This window comes from Telmatherina bonti (genome assembly GCF_933228915.1).
Source record: "Telmatherina bonti genome assembly, chromosome: 19".
In the NCBI taxonomy this organism is placed as follows: Eukaryota; Metazoa; Chordata; class Actinopteri; order Atheriniformes; family Telmatherinidae; genus Telmatherina; species Telmatherina bonti.
This window is the reverse complement of record NC_136617.1, coordinates 20,192,724-20,211,101: the sequence shown is the minus strand read 5'-3', so window position 1 is coordinate 20,211,101 and position 18,378 is coordinate 20,192,724. Positions and strand designations below refer to the sequence as shown.

At 38.2% G+C, this 18,378-nt stretch overlaps 1 protein-coding gene across 5 annotated transcripts; it reads left to right on the top strand.

Moving 5' to 3' along the window:
• Window positions 1-580: 580 nt before the first annotated feature.
• Window positions 581-18,345, top strand: pip4p2 (phosphatidylinositol-4,5-bisphosphate 4-phosphatase 2). Of its 5 annotated transcripts, none has more exons than XM_079258589.1 (8): window positions 581-806; window positions 6,530-6,654; window positions 10,105-10,211; window positions 10,425-10,548; window positions 11,081-11,155; window positions 11,739-11,791; window positions 14,768-14,858; window positions 16,962-18,345. In XM_079258589.1, exons 1-8 carry the CDS (start codon window positions 701-703, stop codon window positions 17,103-17,105), a joined length of 825 nt encoding a protein of 274 aa, XP_079114715.1. In that variant the 5' UTR covers window positions 581-700; the 3' UTR covers window positions 17,106-18,345. The 5 variants fall into 5 exon arrangements, with proteins under 5 accessions (XP_079114715.1, XP_079114714.1, XP_079114716.1 ...); XM_079258588.1 differs by having other exon boundaries at window positions 6,506-6,654; XM_079258590.1 differs by lacking the exon at window positions 11,081-11,155 and having other exon boundaries at window positions 6,506-6,654.
• Window positions 18,346-18,378: the final 33 nt, after the last annotated feature.

Genomic DNA, 18,378 nt, shown 5'->3' with positions numbered 1-18,378 from the left:
TCCATCAAAGACACCAAACTCAAAGAGATGTGCACTAATAAGTCCCAGTAAAAGGCTGTTTATGTCTACAGAAAAGGTTTAAAGGCTATATAACGTCTTCTTGATAAGTTGATAAGTACTAATAAAACTATAAAAGACTCATACTAAATGTTTTTGGTATGTATGGTATATTAAGACACATATTCATTAGCTGAACAGGTCTGGTACTTTGTAATGCTTTACTGACATCTAGTGGCAACTTGTGGATATTGCCGTTTTAAATTCTTGAGCCTTCAAGCAGTGAAACATTGAAATTTCATCTATTTGGGAATCAAATAAGCAATAATAATTAAAACAAACAAACAAAACGCATTGATGACATTTCTTTGTCAGTTTGAGGTGATCCCTTTGCCCTTGTCTAGAGACTACAGTACACCTACACATAACATTTTCAGAAGTATTTACAGCCGAATTCCCACCACTTTTCACGCTGGGCTTGGCCTAAAAAATCAGCACTACCCCAGGCTGTGCATGTCTGCGGAGGGGCGGGGAGAACCGAGCAGCTCCTCCTCCTCCTCCAGGCTGCCGTCGTCACCGCGGCTGCTGCTGGACTGACTGAAGCAACCCAGCACCGACACCCACAGCAGCTGGCTTGCCCCTCCGTGCTGTGGGAAGACTTGGTGCAGCCAGGAGCCTCCCGTCATTTGTCCCGGTGATCGACATGGCTTCCGACGGCATGGACGAGCGATCTCCGTTGCTGTCGGGCCCCAACTCCGAGAATGTGACCCCCACTGCTCCCCCGTACCTGCAGGATCCAAGTCCTCGAGGTAAACAACCGGCCTGTGTGTGGAGCTCCGCTGCCTGCATGCTGAATCATTTTCAGGGCGTATCGAGTTTGTGCAAGTGCGTAAATAAAACCGCAGTAAGGAAAGGCAAGGGCATCGATGGGAAATCCAACGGCAGCTGACAAAAAGGTGGAGCTTACACCATGAGAACTGGAGCAGTGGGTTAGAGAAGAGGGGCCTACAAAAACACCAACCAGCCTTTAGAAATACTTAAATCAGGACAGAATGGGGCCTGAGATGTTTTTATTGCTTATAAAATGAGGTAAAGAAACCTTACCAGCCCATAGTAGGTGTGGGCGATCATGTTATCTGTTGATGGGGGAGAGTTGGGTCATTGCAGATGAAGGCAGGCTAGCAGCCTTTTGTCCCAGCTACAAATCAACAAAATACCAAGATGTCTTTTTTTTCTGAGAGCAGTAACAAAATCTGATTAATAGATTCAGCTATACTGGCTTCAGTTTGCTTGTTTGCATAATAATGGGAATGGAAACTGATGTTTGATGTGGATCTTTTACATGCAGATTGAATATTCTTGCATAATGTGCATCTTTCGATCAGTTGATAACTTAAACATGTACTATGTACATATTCTGCTGAACGAACAACTGAGGTTATTGTACTGAGATGCATGCAGCACGACCCAGACAATTATAGCTCTTAAGCCCTCCATGTCTCAATCTACGGATGACCTTTGTACTGAATTTAGTCTAATCGTATTCAAAATTCATGCTGCATAGGAGAAAAATCCACTTAAAAGCTGGAGAAATGCATGATCACACATGAGCACATTCTTTTCTGCTTTGTTGGCATTAGATTCTTCATAAGGCTTTTTTTTTCTTGTCCCTATATATTTTTTTCTGCATAAACATCCAAATCAAATTCTCTCACTGAGTTTTCATTAAGAGACAGAAGTTAATTTAGCTTGTGACTCAGTGATGGACTCGTACATATATTTGCTTTCTAAGTATTAGTTGTTGTGCATCAACTGAATGGATTCATTGACTGGGTAATATGCTTTCATGGGCATTTTGAGCTAATAAACTGTACACTATGTTGCAAAATTCATTTTTAAACATTGGATTACTCATAAAGACTTTAATGCTAAGAACATATGGTGTTACAGCTAGTTTTTACTGGAGTGGCTGTGTAAATGAATGTCAGTGTATTAAATGACACACTTTCCTCCTCATCCCTTGCTGCAGTCTGGATTATTAGCTAATTCCAGTTTAGGTTTGTTGCTCCACAATCAGCCAATTTATAAAATGGATTCATTTGAGCCAAAGTCACCTAAACCTTGACATTCTCTTAAAATGCAATATTTGTGATGACTAGTAATCCACTTCATTTAGACTGGTGATTGAAAGAGTCACATGTGCAGCATTTACACAAGAATTTCCTTAATATCACAAGAACAGAATTGTTTTACAACAATTTTATTTAACAAGCACCAAATATGCTGTAGTTTCCTCCAGTGAACACATCGGTTTTGGAGAACAATAGATCTACTTTGTATCTGGATGACTGGACAATTTACAGATTTGCTTTTGAGTTTGCCACTTCACATTTTTCCATTTGAATGGCAGAATAAGTCAGCTGCAGCAAAAGCAGAGAGTAGACATTCTTAAATTTGACAGCAATGAATGCAAATGAAAGTGCTTAATTTTCACTTTGATTTTATGCTTTACTAACTTTAGAAAGTACATGTTTTATAGTTTGTCAGTCAGAGATGGTGACAAATGATTGAGGCACAGTCATCTAACAAAGTAGTCAAGAAGCTGCCACATTTATTAATCTCCCAATGAAGATAAACTATAGACATAAGTACTGTGTCAATAAATGCTGATGCCTCAAATGGGACTTTTTCCTGTACTAAGTTTCAGCAGAACTGAAGTGCAAGTGATGGCTCTGGTAAAAATGCCAGGACAGTTCTTATCTATTAGCTAGTGAGCCAAAGTGAACACATCCTTAATAATGTATAACTAAAAGTAATAATATAATATGCACAGAGATAAGTTGTACCTCCTATATCTCAGACACGACAGATGAAATTTGTGATGTAGACCAAAACTATTTATTTATAAACATGTTTATTTGAGCTGTAAAGTTGGGCATTGGGCAACATGGAACCAGCCTCAAGTCGCCAATCAAGAAAGTGCAGTTCCTTGTTGCTGCATGATGGCTTTATTTCTCAGCCCTGGATTCTGCCTCTGTGTTGCTCAGATCGTCTCTAAAAACAGTTAACCGATTATTAAGTTGCACAGTTGTGCCAGAAAGTATGTCTTTTTACTCTAACATGAATGATGAATATGAATGAATAACGTGATGTAGTTCATTTGGATTCATTCACCCGCTGTTGCATGTGATGACTGTAAAAATCTTTTTTCATACAGTATTATACTTTACAACTGGTATAAATAGCAGTTATTATGGATGAAATCAGTAGATAAAACAAAATTACAGTATCTCGCTATGATTGTTTATCTAGTTTGATAAGGTCAGCTGATCCAGTTTACCACCGACCCTCCTGCAGTACTTCCTCTTCTGCTCTAAGCTTCTTCCCCTAGATCTGCACAGCCATGTGCGCAGGCTTCAAATGCATGAAATCAAAGTGTCATCAGCAAATGAGTTACTGTTAGGATGAATTTAAACTATTAGCAACATTCAGGATAACCATCCAATCCGTTTTCAGTGGTAAGTTTACCAAAGCTACCAGTCACGATATCCCATCTGGAAATTTCACACAACTTGAAAAAAAATAACTGGATGTTCGTAAGGTCAGATTTGCAAATAATAACACATATTGTTATGTAAGCCGAGAGATTCCCTTTAATAAGTCTGTCCTCCTTTTTTTGTCATTGTGTATGCTTGAAGCAGTTGTTGCCAATGCTGGATGAGCAACTTGTATAACAGGATGTTCTGTCACTCAACTAAGTGCTTTTCAAGCAGTTTGCACATATGTGCATTTATTGAACAGCCAGGTAAAACACTCCCTTTATGAAAAAAAAATGTGATAGGCTAATTTCCACTACAACCACTATAGGATAGAGTTTTTTAAAAATCCTTAATATAGAGCCAAGAAGATGTGCTTTCTCAGGTCACTTAATTCAAAGTATGTCAAAAAGCCCAGGCAATATGTCATATTGTAAATAAACTTAACATGAAATGACACATGCCCTAATCAGAATAAAACCAGGAGACAGCAACTGATTCAACATCTCCATATGTATCTTGATGCCGCCTCAAGTTTGGAAACACCAGACTGAAGTGAGTCCTACTTAAAACGATAATTTTACACTTCGTAAATGAAATGTCAGCAACGCAAACACTCATTCTGAGACCATATTTTACACCGGGACAATACATGCCTTGGATATTACATCTGAAAGTAGTCCCTCACACATGCAGTATTTTCTCCAATTTTACTTTTTTTTTTTTTTTTTTGGAAATAATAGTTCCTTATTTATTTTAAAAGAAAAAAATGACACAACAAACCACATCCCTCATTGATAAAAACGTAAGAACAAAATCAGGACCTTTCCAAGCAACTGTTGTCTGCATTCCAGCTGTTCAGTGAGCTGTTCTCTTCAAACCACTAATCCCACAATTGCTCAGCCTGTCAGCGGAAGGCAGGATGTTGTGATGGTGGTTGTGTGTCTTCTGGAGGTTGTAGCAGTGCGTGTTCTCATCTTACTGTCGGCTCCAAGCACAGCAAGTGAAAACTTATAGCTGGATCACTTTCACACATGCTTTAGGACAACTTGGTGGAGAAAACAGAGGAGCAGAGGTGGAAACAAGTGTGTCTTTAGACTGATAACAGAGACTAATAAAAGAGCTTGTTTGGAATTTTATAATTGTCTTTTATTTATTTATTTTTCATTGTTGTCTAAGAAGTGAAAGCTAAAGATGAAAATACATCTTTTGTTAACTACACAAGGTTAGAATTTGGATTAACAAGCATAGTAATTTCATGTTTTGTGTGTGTGTTGAAGAAGGCTTAGCCTGCACACGCTGTGGTGTGTCCACTCATTGCCATGCTCTTTTTTTTTCCCAGCCAGGGCTGTCTAAATGTAGGCAGGTGTCCCATCTGTCCCTGTGGTGTCAACTCATTGAGAGTCTCTGAAACTCAGAGCCAAGCTAATTTACCTGTTGACTACTCTCATTATCTCATTCAGAGTCACACCGAGACTAAATCAGTTACCGGTAATCATCACATTAGTTGGTGCTTTTTGTGTTGATTGGAGTGATAAGAGACTGATTCATAGTCTTGTAGTCAAGTAACAATCTCAGTTATCAGTGATGCTCTTAAATGACTGGATATGAGAAATAAGAGAAACTCAAGTTTTGCTTGTCAGTAATTAATTACTAATTATTTCATAATCTACATTTGAAGCCCAGAGTTTAGGATTAGAGTGAGTTAGTGGAAGTGCATACCCACCTTTTAGTTATTTGTAGTGCTTTAAATTTAAGTTAAATTATATGTCTTGTATGAACTGATATATGATTCCAGTTTATTAAATAGTTGAGATGTTGGTTAAAATGTAAACAAAAACACAACACATGATTAGCAAATTTCATAAAGCTTTATTTCATTCATATATAAAACATAGGTGTTGAATGGGAGTCATTTAACTGATATTTTACTATTTTACAAAACCTGGAAAAGTAAGTGTAACTAAAAGAAAAAGCTGGAGGAACATGTTGCTATAAATTATGTTAATTGGTCATTATTGATTGTATGTTTGATTGGGCACAAAAAAGAGGGCCTCAGAGTCAGTCAAAAGTAAATGTGAGCAGAAGTGCAGGAATCTGCTATAAACTCCATCTGCAAACTGTGGTAATTTTTTAAATATTCATTCAATATCAAGTTGCATAGTTTTAAAATTCCACCTCCTTTCATTCATATTATTATTATAAAAAAAAAACAAAAAACCATCCAGATGCAGAATGGACATGACTGAAAATCAGTATTAGATGCTCATGATCATGTGGGATTTTCTTGTGGAAATCCGTGCTTGGGCTCAAGAGCATGCCCAGAGATTGCTGCCATCCACAAATGCAGGTTACAGCTATCTGTATTTGTAAACATGTTCCAGAAACACCATTGTCTGTTCTGGGTCAAAGCTGTTTTGAAATTGATTCAGACAAAGATGGAAACCATCCTGTAGTAAGATAAACAGAAATCTGAAATCTTCTTGGAGATCATGGACACGACATCCTTTAGAGTTAAGAGTAGAGGGACGATCCCTCTCGTTACCAGTACTCTCCTCATATTCAGCATCTTCGGTAAGGTGGGGCAGCCTTACTGCTTATGGAAATGGTAGCTTGTTTATCTGGAAAAGCAGCATCAATGCTGAAAGGTATATGTAGCTTTCTGAGCAACATTTGTTTCTCTTCAGATGATGTTTTTTTTTAAAGGTAAGGTCTTGCATGTTCAGCAAACAACCCCAATCTATATCTATTAACACAAAGAGATGAAACTCAATTCAGGAATTCTAACAAAAACCCAAAATATCATGACTTGGATTCAGTTTTTGTCTTATGTGGAGCTTCTAACCAACTTATAGTTTTGTTTTTTTTAACTTGTTGCATGAAGTTGAACTGTTGCTTATGTTGCTGCTGTATATAAAGTGCATGACATTAACAGCTTGCTGTGTTCTGTGTGGTTTGCCCTCTTCTCAAAGCCGAACTACCTCCTCCTTACACAGCCATCGCCAGCCCTGATGCCGGCGGTGTGCCTGTGATCAACTGTCGTGTCTGCCAGTCGCTCATCAATCTGGATGGCAAGCTGCATCAGCACGTAGTCAAGTGCACAGTCTGCAATGAAGCTACAGTAAGTAGAAACCCCTGTTCTGTAAATGATCACCAATGTTTACATCACAGCAAACATTTATTTTCTCTTTTCCTCCTTTTTCATGCATATTTGTAACCTTTATACTCAGTTCTGTTTCATTATCCTGCAGCATCTGCAGGAAAGTGTTTGTCACTTGTCAGTTGTTGCTTTTCATTACATGTTAAATTATGACTATATCCTCATCCATAGGTCGGTGATAACTGACTAATATGTACTGTGTCTGTCATTGTCAAAGTGCAGTCAACGCAGGATGGAGAGCAGGGAGATACAGTAATTGTCTCTGCAGATCATCAGACAGGAAATGACATTTAAACATCTGTTGTGGTGCTTCAGCATCCACACGATCATATCATATTGTATTATGTTGTACAACAGTGTAAACTGTAATAGCTTGTTATTCCACATTATAAAAGCACAACATTTTATGTTTTAAAAAACCAGATTAAACTTTGGTGAATTTTTAAGTACACTATTCACAAAAAGTTAGGGATATTCAGCTTTTGGGTGAAATTTCACAACAAGCCTAAAATGCATTCAAACCTGTACAGGTGAACTTAATGTGATCTTCTCTAAGCTTTTAAATGCACATGTCCAACTGTTAAATGTTTCAATAAATTTTGCACAAGTTGCTGTTTCTTTAACAAGGAGCTTAACGGCAAAAATCACAGCAGGTGTGTGATCCTTGAATTGACCAATAAATGTCCTGGTTCAAGTAGAGCTGGTGTTTAAACAGTTGTCCTCATCATGCTGTTCACATTTTGACATCATGAGACCAAGACGACACCTAACAATGGAACAACAGTCCCTTGCCATTGCGATGCTTCAAACAGGACGTTCTCAGACAGAAGTGGCCACTGAGCTTGGAGTGTCACAGAGTGTCATCAGCAGGTTGCAACAGAGATATGGAGAGACTGGAAGAGTCACAGAAAGGCCTAGAAGTGGACGTCCTTTGGCCACATCCCGTGCTGATGACCGCTACATTGTGAACACTGCCCTGAGAAACCGGATGATGAATGCCACTCAACTCCAGGCACGTTTAAGAGAGGTGAGAGGCACCCAAGTGTCACGTCAGACCATTGGAAACCGTTTCCATCAGCGTGGTCTGCGTGCTAGACGACCTGCACGGGTACCTGACCACACCACCAGGCACAGGCATCATCGTCTTGCATGGGCCAGGGAGCATTTACGCTGGACGAGGAACCAGTGGGCCTCAGTGCTGTTCTCTGATGAAAGTCGATTCACACTGAGCAGAAATGATGGCCGGCAACGATGTTGGAGACGTCAGGCAGAGCGCTATGCATCAGCCACTGTTGTCACCAGGCGAGCTTTTGGTGGTGGCGGTGTTACAGTGTGGGCAGGGGTGTCCACTTGGTACAGAACTGCCCTACACTTTGTGAATGGTACAGTGACAAGCCCATACTACCTGAATAACATCATTAATCCAGTGATTGTGCCCCTACATGAACAGCACAGGCCTAATTTCATCTTCATGGATGACAATGCTCCTGCTCATCGAGGCCGCATCATCAGGGAACGGCTGTTGGAGACTGGTGTACCTCAAATGGAATGGCCTGCACTCTCTCCAGACCTGAATCCCATTGAAAACCTGTGGGATCAGCTGAGCCGTCGTGTAGAGGCTCGAAACCCTGCACCCCAGAACCTCAATGACCTGAGGGCTGCCCTTCAAGAAGAGTGGGATGCCATGCCTCAGCAGGCAATAAGTTGCCTTGTGAACAGCATGAGACGTCGTTGTCAAGCTGTAATTGATGCTCATGGGCACATGACGAGATATTGAGACGTTCAAATTTTTTGTTGTGGTGTAACTACCATTGTTGTTACCTTTTGTGTTGAATGAATTTTTTGAGATGAGGAAATCAGTAGTGCATCCTTCTACTTAAATGACTTACTTTTATGATATTATATCACTGTAGCATGAACATATTGCATTTTCCATAAATTTCACCTGAAAGCCAACTGAAAGCTAACTTTTTGTGAGTAGTGTATGTGTTGTAGACTGGAAACTGTTAAATTGTATAAAATTCATAGGCGAAATAGTAAAGTTAAAATATTTTTAATCAAAACGAAGCTTTTGATTTTGTGCTGCTCTTTGTCATTGCGGATCAGTCATAAAGGCTGTGTTAACTCCACAGAGATTTTAAATGGATCATTGAAAAATTGAGGCTTGATCCAATCTGGTTAGTGAACTGTGACTTTGTTTTTTAATTTTGTTAGGTTAGAAGTTGTCATGCTTACTATTTCAAATTTATTGGCAAACTGGTCATCGGTGTGGAATAATGTACTGTATACACTCTCCACACTCAGCTCCTAAAATTTGATAAATGCTAAAAAGCTAAATTGGGGAAGGGTCTGAAAGGGATGAGGAGGGATGTGGGTTATAAGCATGGATATGTGAGGATTTGAGTAGTGTTATATGCCTCAGGTGAAAATAAATACAGTGGCAAGTTTGCTTAGTACTTGAAGATATCAGACAATCCTCTGTTCAGATGTTTCTGAGATCCAGCACTAATAATATTATGACCAGCACAGATGGTTCATCTAACCTTAGATTTCCTGTTTGAGCCATTACCTCTGGCCAGTGCCAGATCTCTCACAGCCAATACAGCGTCATGGCAAGACATGATGGAACCTGTTTAATGCTCGCCTCTGTTAGATGTTGCTCTTTTGTTTTTAAAATGCTTTTTCTTTTTTTTTTGTCTAAAGTTTTTGATTTTGAAAAGTCCCAGAAGATTGTTTATATATCTGTGTTAAGCTAAGATTATTTTAAACCGTCAATGTCAATTTCCAGCCTATCAAATTACAGGGTTTTTTTTTTTTTTGGAAAAAAAAGAAGTTTTATTTATTTATTATTTTTTTTAAATCTCATTAATCTTTTGTCACAATAATGGCATGTCCTTTAACTTCCAGCTAGTGAAAGATATTTAAGTGCTTAGTATTTAGTATCCTATGAAAACCTTTGTTGGTGTATTTTTTCAGCAGAGCACAGGGCCAAGCAAGTTTACGGATGCTGAAATAAAGAAAATGAGCATTGCATATTGGGTTTCTCATATGAATGAGGAAGCGAAGTGCATTCAATAGTTTACAAGTTGTAGACTCTGCCTTAAAGAGAGAAGTGATTACTCAGATAATCAGTTGTAGAGATGAATCCCTACCACCCCACCCCCACGCTAGAATATATATTGCAGCTCTAAATATGATGCACAGGACCGAACCGATGAGGTACCAGGATTAATCAAGCCTGACTGGTAGTTACATCTGGAGCAGGTGGCAGGTCTCACAGCTCTCATGAAACCAAGCTAGATCAAAGTTTAGCAATTACAAGTGGAAAACTGTGATTTTTCTGCTATCTCGTTTATTTGAAACAGTTCTTTGTTTTTCAGTCAAATTGATAATTATCTGTTTACCACCCAGCCCATCAAGAATCCCCCCACAGGGAAGAAGTATGTGAGGTGTCCCTGTAACTGCCTGCTTATCTGTAAAGACACATCCAGGAGGATAGGATGTCCTCGACCAAACTGGTATTTATTTTCTTCCTTTCTATCTATCTTTCTACTGAAAAGGCGCTTATGTGAGTCAGTAATTTTTGCACAGATTGTTTCCTGAAACGAGTCTAAAACTGTGACAAATGGTTGGTTCTAGGAAAAGCTGTTCTTTGGTCATTTAAAACTTTTATGATCCTGTCTTGGTTGTACTGGAGTCCAAAGCTTTTCCCTCAATGATCCCTTCTACAGCAGACGCATTATCAACCTGAGCCCAGTGATGGTAATCCCAGAGGAGCAACCCGCCCAGCCGGCGCTGCCCATTCAACCTGAAGGGATGAGAGTGGTCTGCGGTCATTGTGGCAACACCTTCCTAGTATGTAAACCCACACAGACAAGCAACCTCAGCCAATCACAGACTTGTCAATGCAGAATTGTGTTGCTGTGCTGTTCTTACACTGTGCATATAAAAATATGAACAGCTTTACTGTAGATAACTCTTAATGGACTTTGAGATGGGAAAAGCACTGAAGTGTTGTGGCACAGCAGGGCTTTTTCATCAAGGTGCTAAAATGCTATTTATGATGTCAGATTTTGAAATAAGTCAGACCCATCAGAGTAAAAGTTCTACAAGTGTTGATGTGAATATTCTGCGTAGGTCAACATCTTCTTAGCCTCTCCAACTAGCAGCTTCTGCAGCTTTTTGCACATTACTCTCTTCTTCCTGGATTAAACGGTCTTCCTGACTCTCTTTTGAGGACAGTGTTAATATGTTTAACCTGCTCGTTTAGCTCTACATGAAAAAGAAAACCAGAAAATGTAATGCAGAACCTCAGTCAGCACGACAGACTCACATCAGTGCTGTTGTCCTCTAAACATATGCACGTTGTTGCTTGCGATATTTGTAGGGCAGTGAGGACGCCAGGTCATCCCAGCCAATGTCTGGTGTCCCCAGCGATGGCTCTCCCCCAGCACAGCAACAGGTTGAGAAAGCTGGTCATACTGGTGGACTAATTAACAACAGCCTAACCTGCTCCATTTAAATCACTGGCCCTTTTCACACTGGTGATATATGACTTATTGCACATCTGGCTTTGAGCGGAGCTCCAAACTGAAAAAAAGGTTCGGTATGCAATGCATAGAAAGTCTGCAACTTCTGGTTTAACTGGTCTCTGTCATTGCTGGTTGCATTGGGAAAGTAATTGGAATTCTGTTTTCCTTCACTAAAGCCAAGTGTCTAGAGTCATAACGAACTTGTGTCAACAGGACCTTGTTAAATATGTTGATCTGTGGTGGGTTTACTGTGTTTGTGCTGCTTTTTAAACATCAAATGAAACACAACTAACAGTATTGTAGGAATGACTCATGGGGCTAATTTACCAAATAAAAAGTAAATTTACTAGTCACAAACCATCAAAATTGATCATTTAAAATGATTCCCAGTAAGCTCTCTAACAGGTGTTCTCAAAACAAATTTAGATTGTAGTGTGTTGGTACATTTTTGTGTGTTTACCTTTTTTTTAATAACTTGAATTAACAACATCGTCATTTTCTGTTTCATCACAGTGGATGGAGCTTCGATTTAACACACTAGCCAAGTGTCCTCACTGCAAAAAAATGTAAGTAACCAAATAATTATTTTACAAAAATTCAATATACAGTTCACATTTGACTTTACTTAGTGTTGGTTTTGTCTGCATTTAATTTCCTAATATCAGCTTTTTGTTTTCTAAGTCATTCAAGTCATAATCTTTAAAATGTTTTAAAAGGACAAAATCATGCGTGATACTTTTGTATCTTTGTCACATTTGTGCCCTCTTTTTAAATTGTCCTTTCATATTGTCTTTTTTTTCAGTAAATTAAACAGCAAATTTACAATATTAAATCATTAAATTCTACTTCTTCACTAGCGTCAACTCTGAGCTGTATAGAGATGAATATAATCCTTTTAGGTGCTTAGCAGCATGATGAGCTTTGACCTGGTGAAGAGTCTTTGTTTCAATATTGTTTTAACATTGTAAGGTTTTGTATAATGCATTGTCCTGTGTAAACCCAGACCCACCCACCTCTTGTTTGTGTTGTTGCTGCCATGTTGGCCAAGCCTTGCTTGTAAAAGACATAAAGTGATCTCAAACATCGATCTGGTAAAAGAAGGGTTAAATAAATAGAATAAAATAAGATATGTGGGTGGATGCAAATCCTCACTTGAAAATTTGAGCTCCATTTTTCTTTAGAGCTGGAACCAAAAGGTTAAATGTTGTTAAGTTCACTGTAGTCTGACCCCTGAGCTTTAGAGGTCTCAAGTTGCAGGGAAGGGGAGGGTAATCTAGTCGTGTGACAAGAATTAAAAACTGGCCTCACATGTCTTGTTAATGGGGTGGGCTACTCGCAGCGATGAGGAGTAGTTTGCCTGTTCAGTAACAGTTTGAATTTGTCTGAAAGTGATGAAGTAGACGGGATTTATGAGGGTGAGGCAGTAATGCTGAGACACCAGTTTACTTAAAAGCTGCTACTAAAATCTGCCTTTACAGCTACTTTTTAATTTCTTATCCTTTTCATGCTTGTCTCTCTTTCCCTCCTTAACTGCTATCTTCATCCACATATGTGTCTTTTTTTCTTTTATATGTAACTGCATCTTTATGCCACTTCTGTCTTTATGTTGCTTTAAATACCTTATTCCTTGTGAGCATTTGACTGGGCATAGCTGTTCATTAAACGTTACGGGAAAAAAAAAGAAATTAGGTCTATTTAAAGATTTACGAATGAAATCAACCACAAAAGACTCCAAAATGGCAACTGTGATGATACGCTACAGTGCAACCACATTTCCAAAAACATAGGGATACAATACAATTATTCAGCAGTGAAATATCATGATCATGTTTATTTGTAAAAGACTCTGTGAACAAATTGTTTGACAAAATTATAAAATGTCCCAGTCATGCAGTGCGTTATTATCAGATTATGCAAAGAGGGATCAGAAATTTAGGAACGAGGTTGAGAATGAAGTTATCAAGAATGAATGATGATCTTCAGGATTGCTGCAATGTGCAAATTGTTGCATGAAGTCAGAATAGTGCTCCCATCCAGATGAAGTATCTTTCACTTATTTAAATTCATACCAAATAATATCCTCCTGTAAAAGAGACGTAAGCTGACATGCCAGGAGTCCAGATGGTTGAAAACATTTGGCGCACGATGAAATAAGAAATACAACAAGAGAAAGGCTCCGTATCACAAAACTGCCTGAACTTTTCTGAAATTGTGTAGGTGGTATTCCAAATGAGTGTTTATTCAAGGCAAAAATAGAAAAACTTTCCTTCTATTTTTTATGTTCATTTTGATGTTTGATAGATTTGAATTTATTTAAATGGCTTTTTATTTGTAGTATTATTTTAAACGGTGCCACAAACCTTTTTTGGAAATGCATATAACCTAAAGAAGCTGGATTTAAAAGGACATTTTACAATACCCATTACAAACAAAAAAACACACCATCTATATTACTGCATGATGAGCAATAAAACACATTCAACTTTCTTATTTACTTTTATCCTAATCTATTGTCCTTTTCACTAATTGTCATCCCTAATGTTAGCAACACCCTGAAATCACTTTACAGCCAAAGACAAAACACTGAAGTATATTTGTGTGATAGGATAAAATTGTACCTAAATGTTTATGAGGAATTGAAAATGGGAAAGTAAAGTCCCTTAAATTCTCCTGTAAACATGCAGTAATTCCCCTGCTCAGATCACATTTCCTTGTCAGATTGTTATGGAGATTATTGTTTAATTCATTGTAGCTTTTTATTGAACTTCTTTCTGTTTTTTAATGTTAGGAGAAATCCTGATATATTAGGAGGTAAATCTCAACAATAAATCTTATTAATAATGGAAATGCAATATGGTTCCTAGTCAAATAAATTAAGTGTAAATGGTGAGTGGAGCTGAGAGAAAATGTGAAAGCCATATTTAAAAAAGGATTGAAGGCAAAAAAAAAAAAAAAAAAAAAAAAATCAGGTGATTTAGACCCCACATGCCCCCACAAGCCATCTGAATACCAGCAACCCCTGAAGAATGCTTGAGTCCAGTCACATGAGAGGCATGTGAGAGCTCAGAGGGGGAGGAAAGTAAAGTTATAATGAAACACACACAAAAAAGATGCCGGACTGCTGCTTAAAGACAGTTGTTTGCTTGGAGTTTGGATGGATATGAAGTTGATGAGAACAGCACATGTGACTTCCCTCAAGCACACTCTCATGTGTAACTTGGAAAGGGGAAGTGAGATGTTTCTTGACTCACAAGATGGTCAGGGTGATGTGGAGTGAAGGTTGGAGGGACTGTCAACATACTAGACATGTTGTCCTGATAATTGGTACCACTGTAGGACAGAATGTGAATAGTCAACAAACATGCTTTTCTCCAAAAAAATATCATTTATAATTTAAAGAGTGATTAATTGTATTATTTTTAGCTTGTAAAGATGTTTTTGACACAAAACTTTATACCCAATCGAACATTTTACGTTTTTTTGTTATAGTTAAATACACACGAACACACTATTTTTATTTTAATTTATTTTTTCCAATACAGATCCTCTGTGGGTAGTGCGCTCCCCAGGAGGCGCTGTTGTGCTTATATAACCATAGGAATGATCTGCATTTTCATTGGAGTTGGTTTAACAGTAAGTATTATCTGGATTGTTTAAAGATTTTTGTATTTTTTTTCAGATAATATTGAACTACTGTAAATGGAAATTCCAGTAATTCCCATGAAGGTTTGGACTAAGCTATAAGGCTTTTGATTGTTTGATTAAATAGCTGTAAAGGTTCATGTGTACATTTGCCAGGTTATTCTTTAATGTTTACTGTACTCTTGCCATAATATGACCCCATCCTGAATTCAGAGCCATTTCTGAATGATTTAAAACAAAAAACAAAATAAAAACCCAATGTGACAGTTTTTACTTTTTCCAGAATGGTATAATGATGAAGTCAGTAAACTATTGATTTTTACACCATTTTAAAACACATTGGAGATCAATCATGCACAAAACGTACAAGAATCTAAAACAAGTAGGGGAATGTCATTTTAATTAAAAAAATAGTGTCCACAATGTTGTGGTGCTTGTCTGCTGCCACTTGCAGGTATTAACAAAATATGTATAATAACCACAAATGTTGTCTGCATATGCCTTGCTTGTCTCTAGTTCAGGGGAAAAGACGTGATAGTGGCCAAATAACAGTTTTATAACTTAAAAATAAGAGACTGACATTTTAGGACATACTTGTTGCATTTGCAGAAACAAACTTGCAATGTTGTCATTCTTGTAAGCTAACATCTCAGCCACTAATACCACAAATGTTTCTTGCAACATAGATAATAGTATAAAATTAAATTTACAAAAATCTTTGTAGCCTTGGGGATGATGCAGAAGCATGCATTAGCTTCAACACTTCAATTCAGTTCAGTTTTATTTGTATTGTGCCACTTCACAACGACATCCTCTCAGGGCACGTCACCCACATATTAACTGACGTTAATTCATCATAAAAAGTCTATTTAAGGAAAAGCAAGATTACATTGAATCTTGACTTCAATCCAATGCTCTATCCTGAGCATGCACTAGGCAACAGTGGAAATGAAAAAAACTTCCTTTTTCACAGGAAGAAAAAAACCTCCATCAGAACTCGGCTCAGGAAGAGCGGCCATCTTCCTTGTCCAGTTGGGGTAGAGTGGACAGGAAAGAAAGACCAACATGCACTTCAACGTTTATCCAGAAAGACCCACAGAGAGAGGAGAAATAGGTTAATGATGCCAATACTGTCATATGTTTCTACATGGAAGATAAGGAGCAAAGAGATAAAAACAAAGTGCATCATGGGCTGTCCCACAGCAGTCTCAGCAAATGGCAGTATAACTAAGGAATGGTTAGACCACCTCTAACTATAAGATTATCATAAATTAAGGTTTTAAGCCTGATCTTAGAGGTAAAGAGGGTGTCTGTCTCCCTTACCCAGACTGGGAGCTGATTCCATAAGAGAGGAGCCTGGTAGCTGAATGTTTTTCCTCCCTTTGTACTCTGACTCTGGGAACTACAAGTAAACCTGCAGTCTGGGAGCGAAGTGCTCTGTTGGGAAAATATGAAACTACGAGAGCTTTGATGGAGAGCTTTACATGTGAGGAAAAGAATTTAAAATTCTACCCTAGATTTAACAGGGAGCTAAAACTGGGGAAATATGACGTCTCCTGCTAATTCTCATCAGAACCCTTGCTGCAGCATTTTGGATCAGCTGGAGACTCCAGCAGGAGACACACTTGTGCTGTATCTAAAATTAAACGCTAATGTTGGAATGCTAACGTGCTCCTAAAGGCAGTGAAAACAGGCCAGTGCTAACAGGTGCAATGTGCACTGTGTTTACTAAGAGATTAGCATACCAGCATTGGTGACTAGCATCATCTACACAACAGAACTGGACAGATGGAACAAATAAACTTCCATTGTTTTTAAGAAAAAGTGAGAAAAAGGAAAGAGAGTTTTGACATGATGATGGTACAGGAAAAAAATCGTGGCATCTCTGGTGTGACCTCATTTTTTTTCTTCAAGCATGAATATTGACACAGAATTGATAGAAATTCTAACTTTTAGTTTCCTTTAAGAGCCTGATGTCTGTAGAAATATTCACAGCTTGCACACCTTACAGGTGTATGTGGAACAAAGCGGTAATTTCTTTGTATTAACCTTTTTTATTTTTTTTTAATCCATGCTCTTCTCTCATGATAACAGGTTGGAACTCGGGAATTTGCGAGTCGGTACAATGCCACCTATGTGTCCTGGGCTTTCGCCTACCTGTTGGGCCTCATCTGTCTGATACGAGCCTGCTACTGGGGAGCCATCAAAGTCAGCTACCCAGAGAATAGCTTTGCTTAAAGCAGGAATATGTGCAAAGCGGCGCATGGCTGGAAGTACAAACTCCACTTTTAGTTTTTTTTAAAATTTTTGTTCAGATTTAAAACCAGTCTTTTTTAGCAAAGCGCAGAGTGTCTGGACAGAAGTGTTTTAGCCTGAATACATGTATGTAGGGATGTCTGGAATGTTTTGACTTGTTGATCAAACCCATTGCCTGTCAGTCTATCCAGTGCTTTTCCACAAACTCTAATTATTTCCAAGTTTTTGCCAAAAATGATTCAGATTAAGAAAAATGTAATTCTTCTTAATGGATGACAAAATTTAGTTTCCCATTCTTTGATTTTGAGAACTTACTCATACAAATGAATTAAAATAAGTATTTATGGACCAGTTGTACTTTTCAGCAGTCTGAATGACATGGCAGCACCCACTTGATTTCTCTTGTTACTGACCAGACCACAATGAGACAACTTCCTAAGAACAGTTTGCCCATTGCACATGTTTTTATGCAATTATGTTATTTTGCTGCTAGTTAAACTCCAGCTACAAAAGCTGCAAATTCATACAGTATTGTAACCATTTTTATTGCCTGTATACACTGACATAGTATTTCTATTATGATTTTAAAGCTCAAAATGATCAATCTTTAAAGGAAATTCTCATTATATGCCCATGTGTGCCAACTTTGTTGCACAGTGTTTGTCAAGGAGAGGATCAGATTACCATAAGCTTGTGTTCATTTAATTTTGTGCCTGCAGCTTCTAAGTCACTACAGCAATAACCCCATTGAGTAATTCTATCCCTGTGCTCCTCACCATGATTCAAAATGATCCCAAAAATATGCTGACTCACCTTTGCATGTGAACTTGTTCATTTGACTGAGGTGCTGCTTGTTTGGTTTCAGAGGTACCTGAAAGCTGTGATGTTTCGGTTTTTCCTCTTTCTGCCTGTGAGATTGAATGTAAACCCTCCTTCCTCTGCTTATAACGCTGCTCTTCAACCTTCAGTGAACTCCGTGCTAGCAGGCATCTCTATATGCTAACTCCACATACTCGCTCTGTATCTTGACCATTGGGCACAGTTTAAACTCCTAACCTTGTTTTGAATGTTATGGTGATGACAAAGCAGAAAACAATATTGAAAAAGACTTTGTACATAGCTCACATTCAGTACTTGGGAAACTTAGGTAGTGTGAGGTTGAAGGAAAACATGGTTCATGGGTCTTTTTAAAAATAATTTATCAATAAAATGTAAAACCCTTTTTTGTTTTGGCCTCTTTTTTTTGTAGACTGAG

What these genes read in the sequence shown, in the direction of transcription:
- pip4p2 (XM_079258588.1), top strand. Translation starts at nt 701, where the DNA reads ATGGCTTCCGACGGCATGGACGAGCGATCTCCGTTGCTGTCGGGCCCC. An exon ending in GGATGTCCTCGACCAAACTG is followed by an intron (nt 10,212 to 10,424) that starts GTATTTATTTTC and finishes TCCCTTCTACAG; the next exon opens with CAGACGCATTATCAACCTGA. An exon ending in TCATTGGAGTTGGTTTAACA is followed by an intron (nt 14,859 to 16,961) that starts GTAAGTATTATC and finishes TCATGATAACAG; the next exon opens with GTTGGAACTCGGGAATTTGC.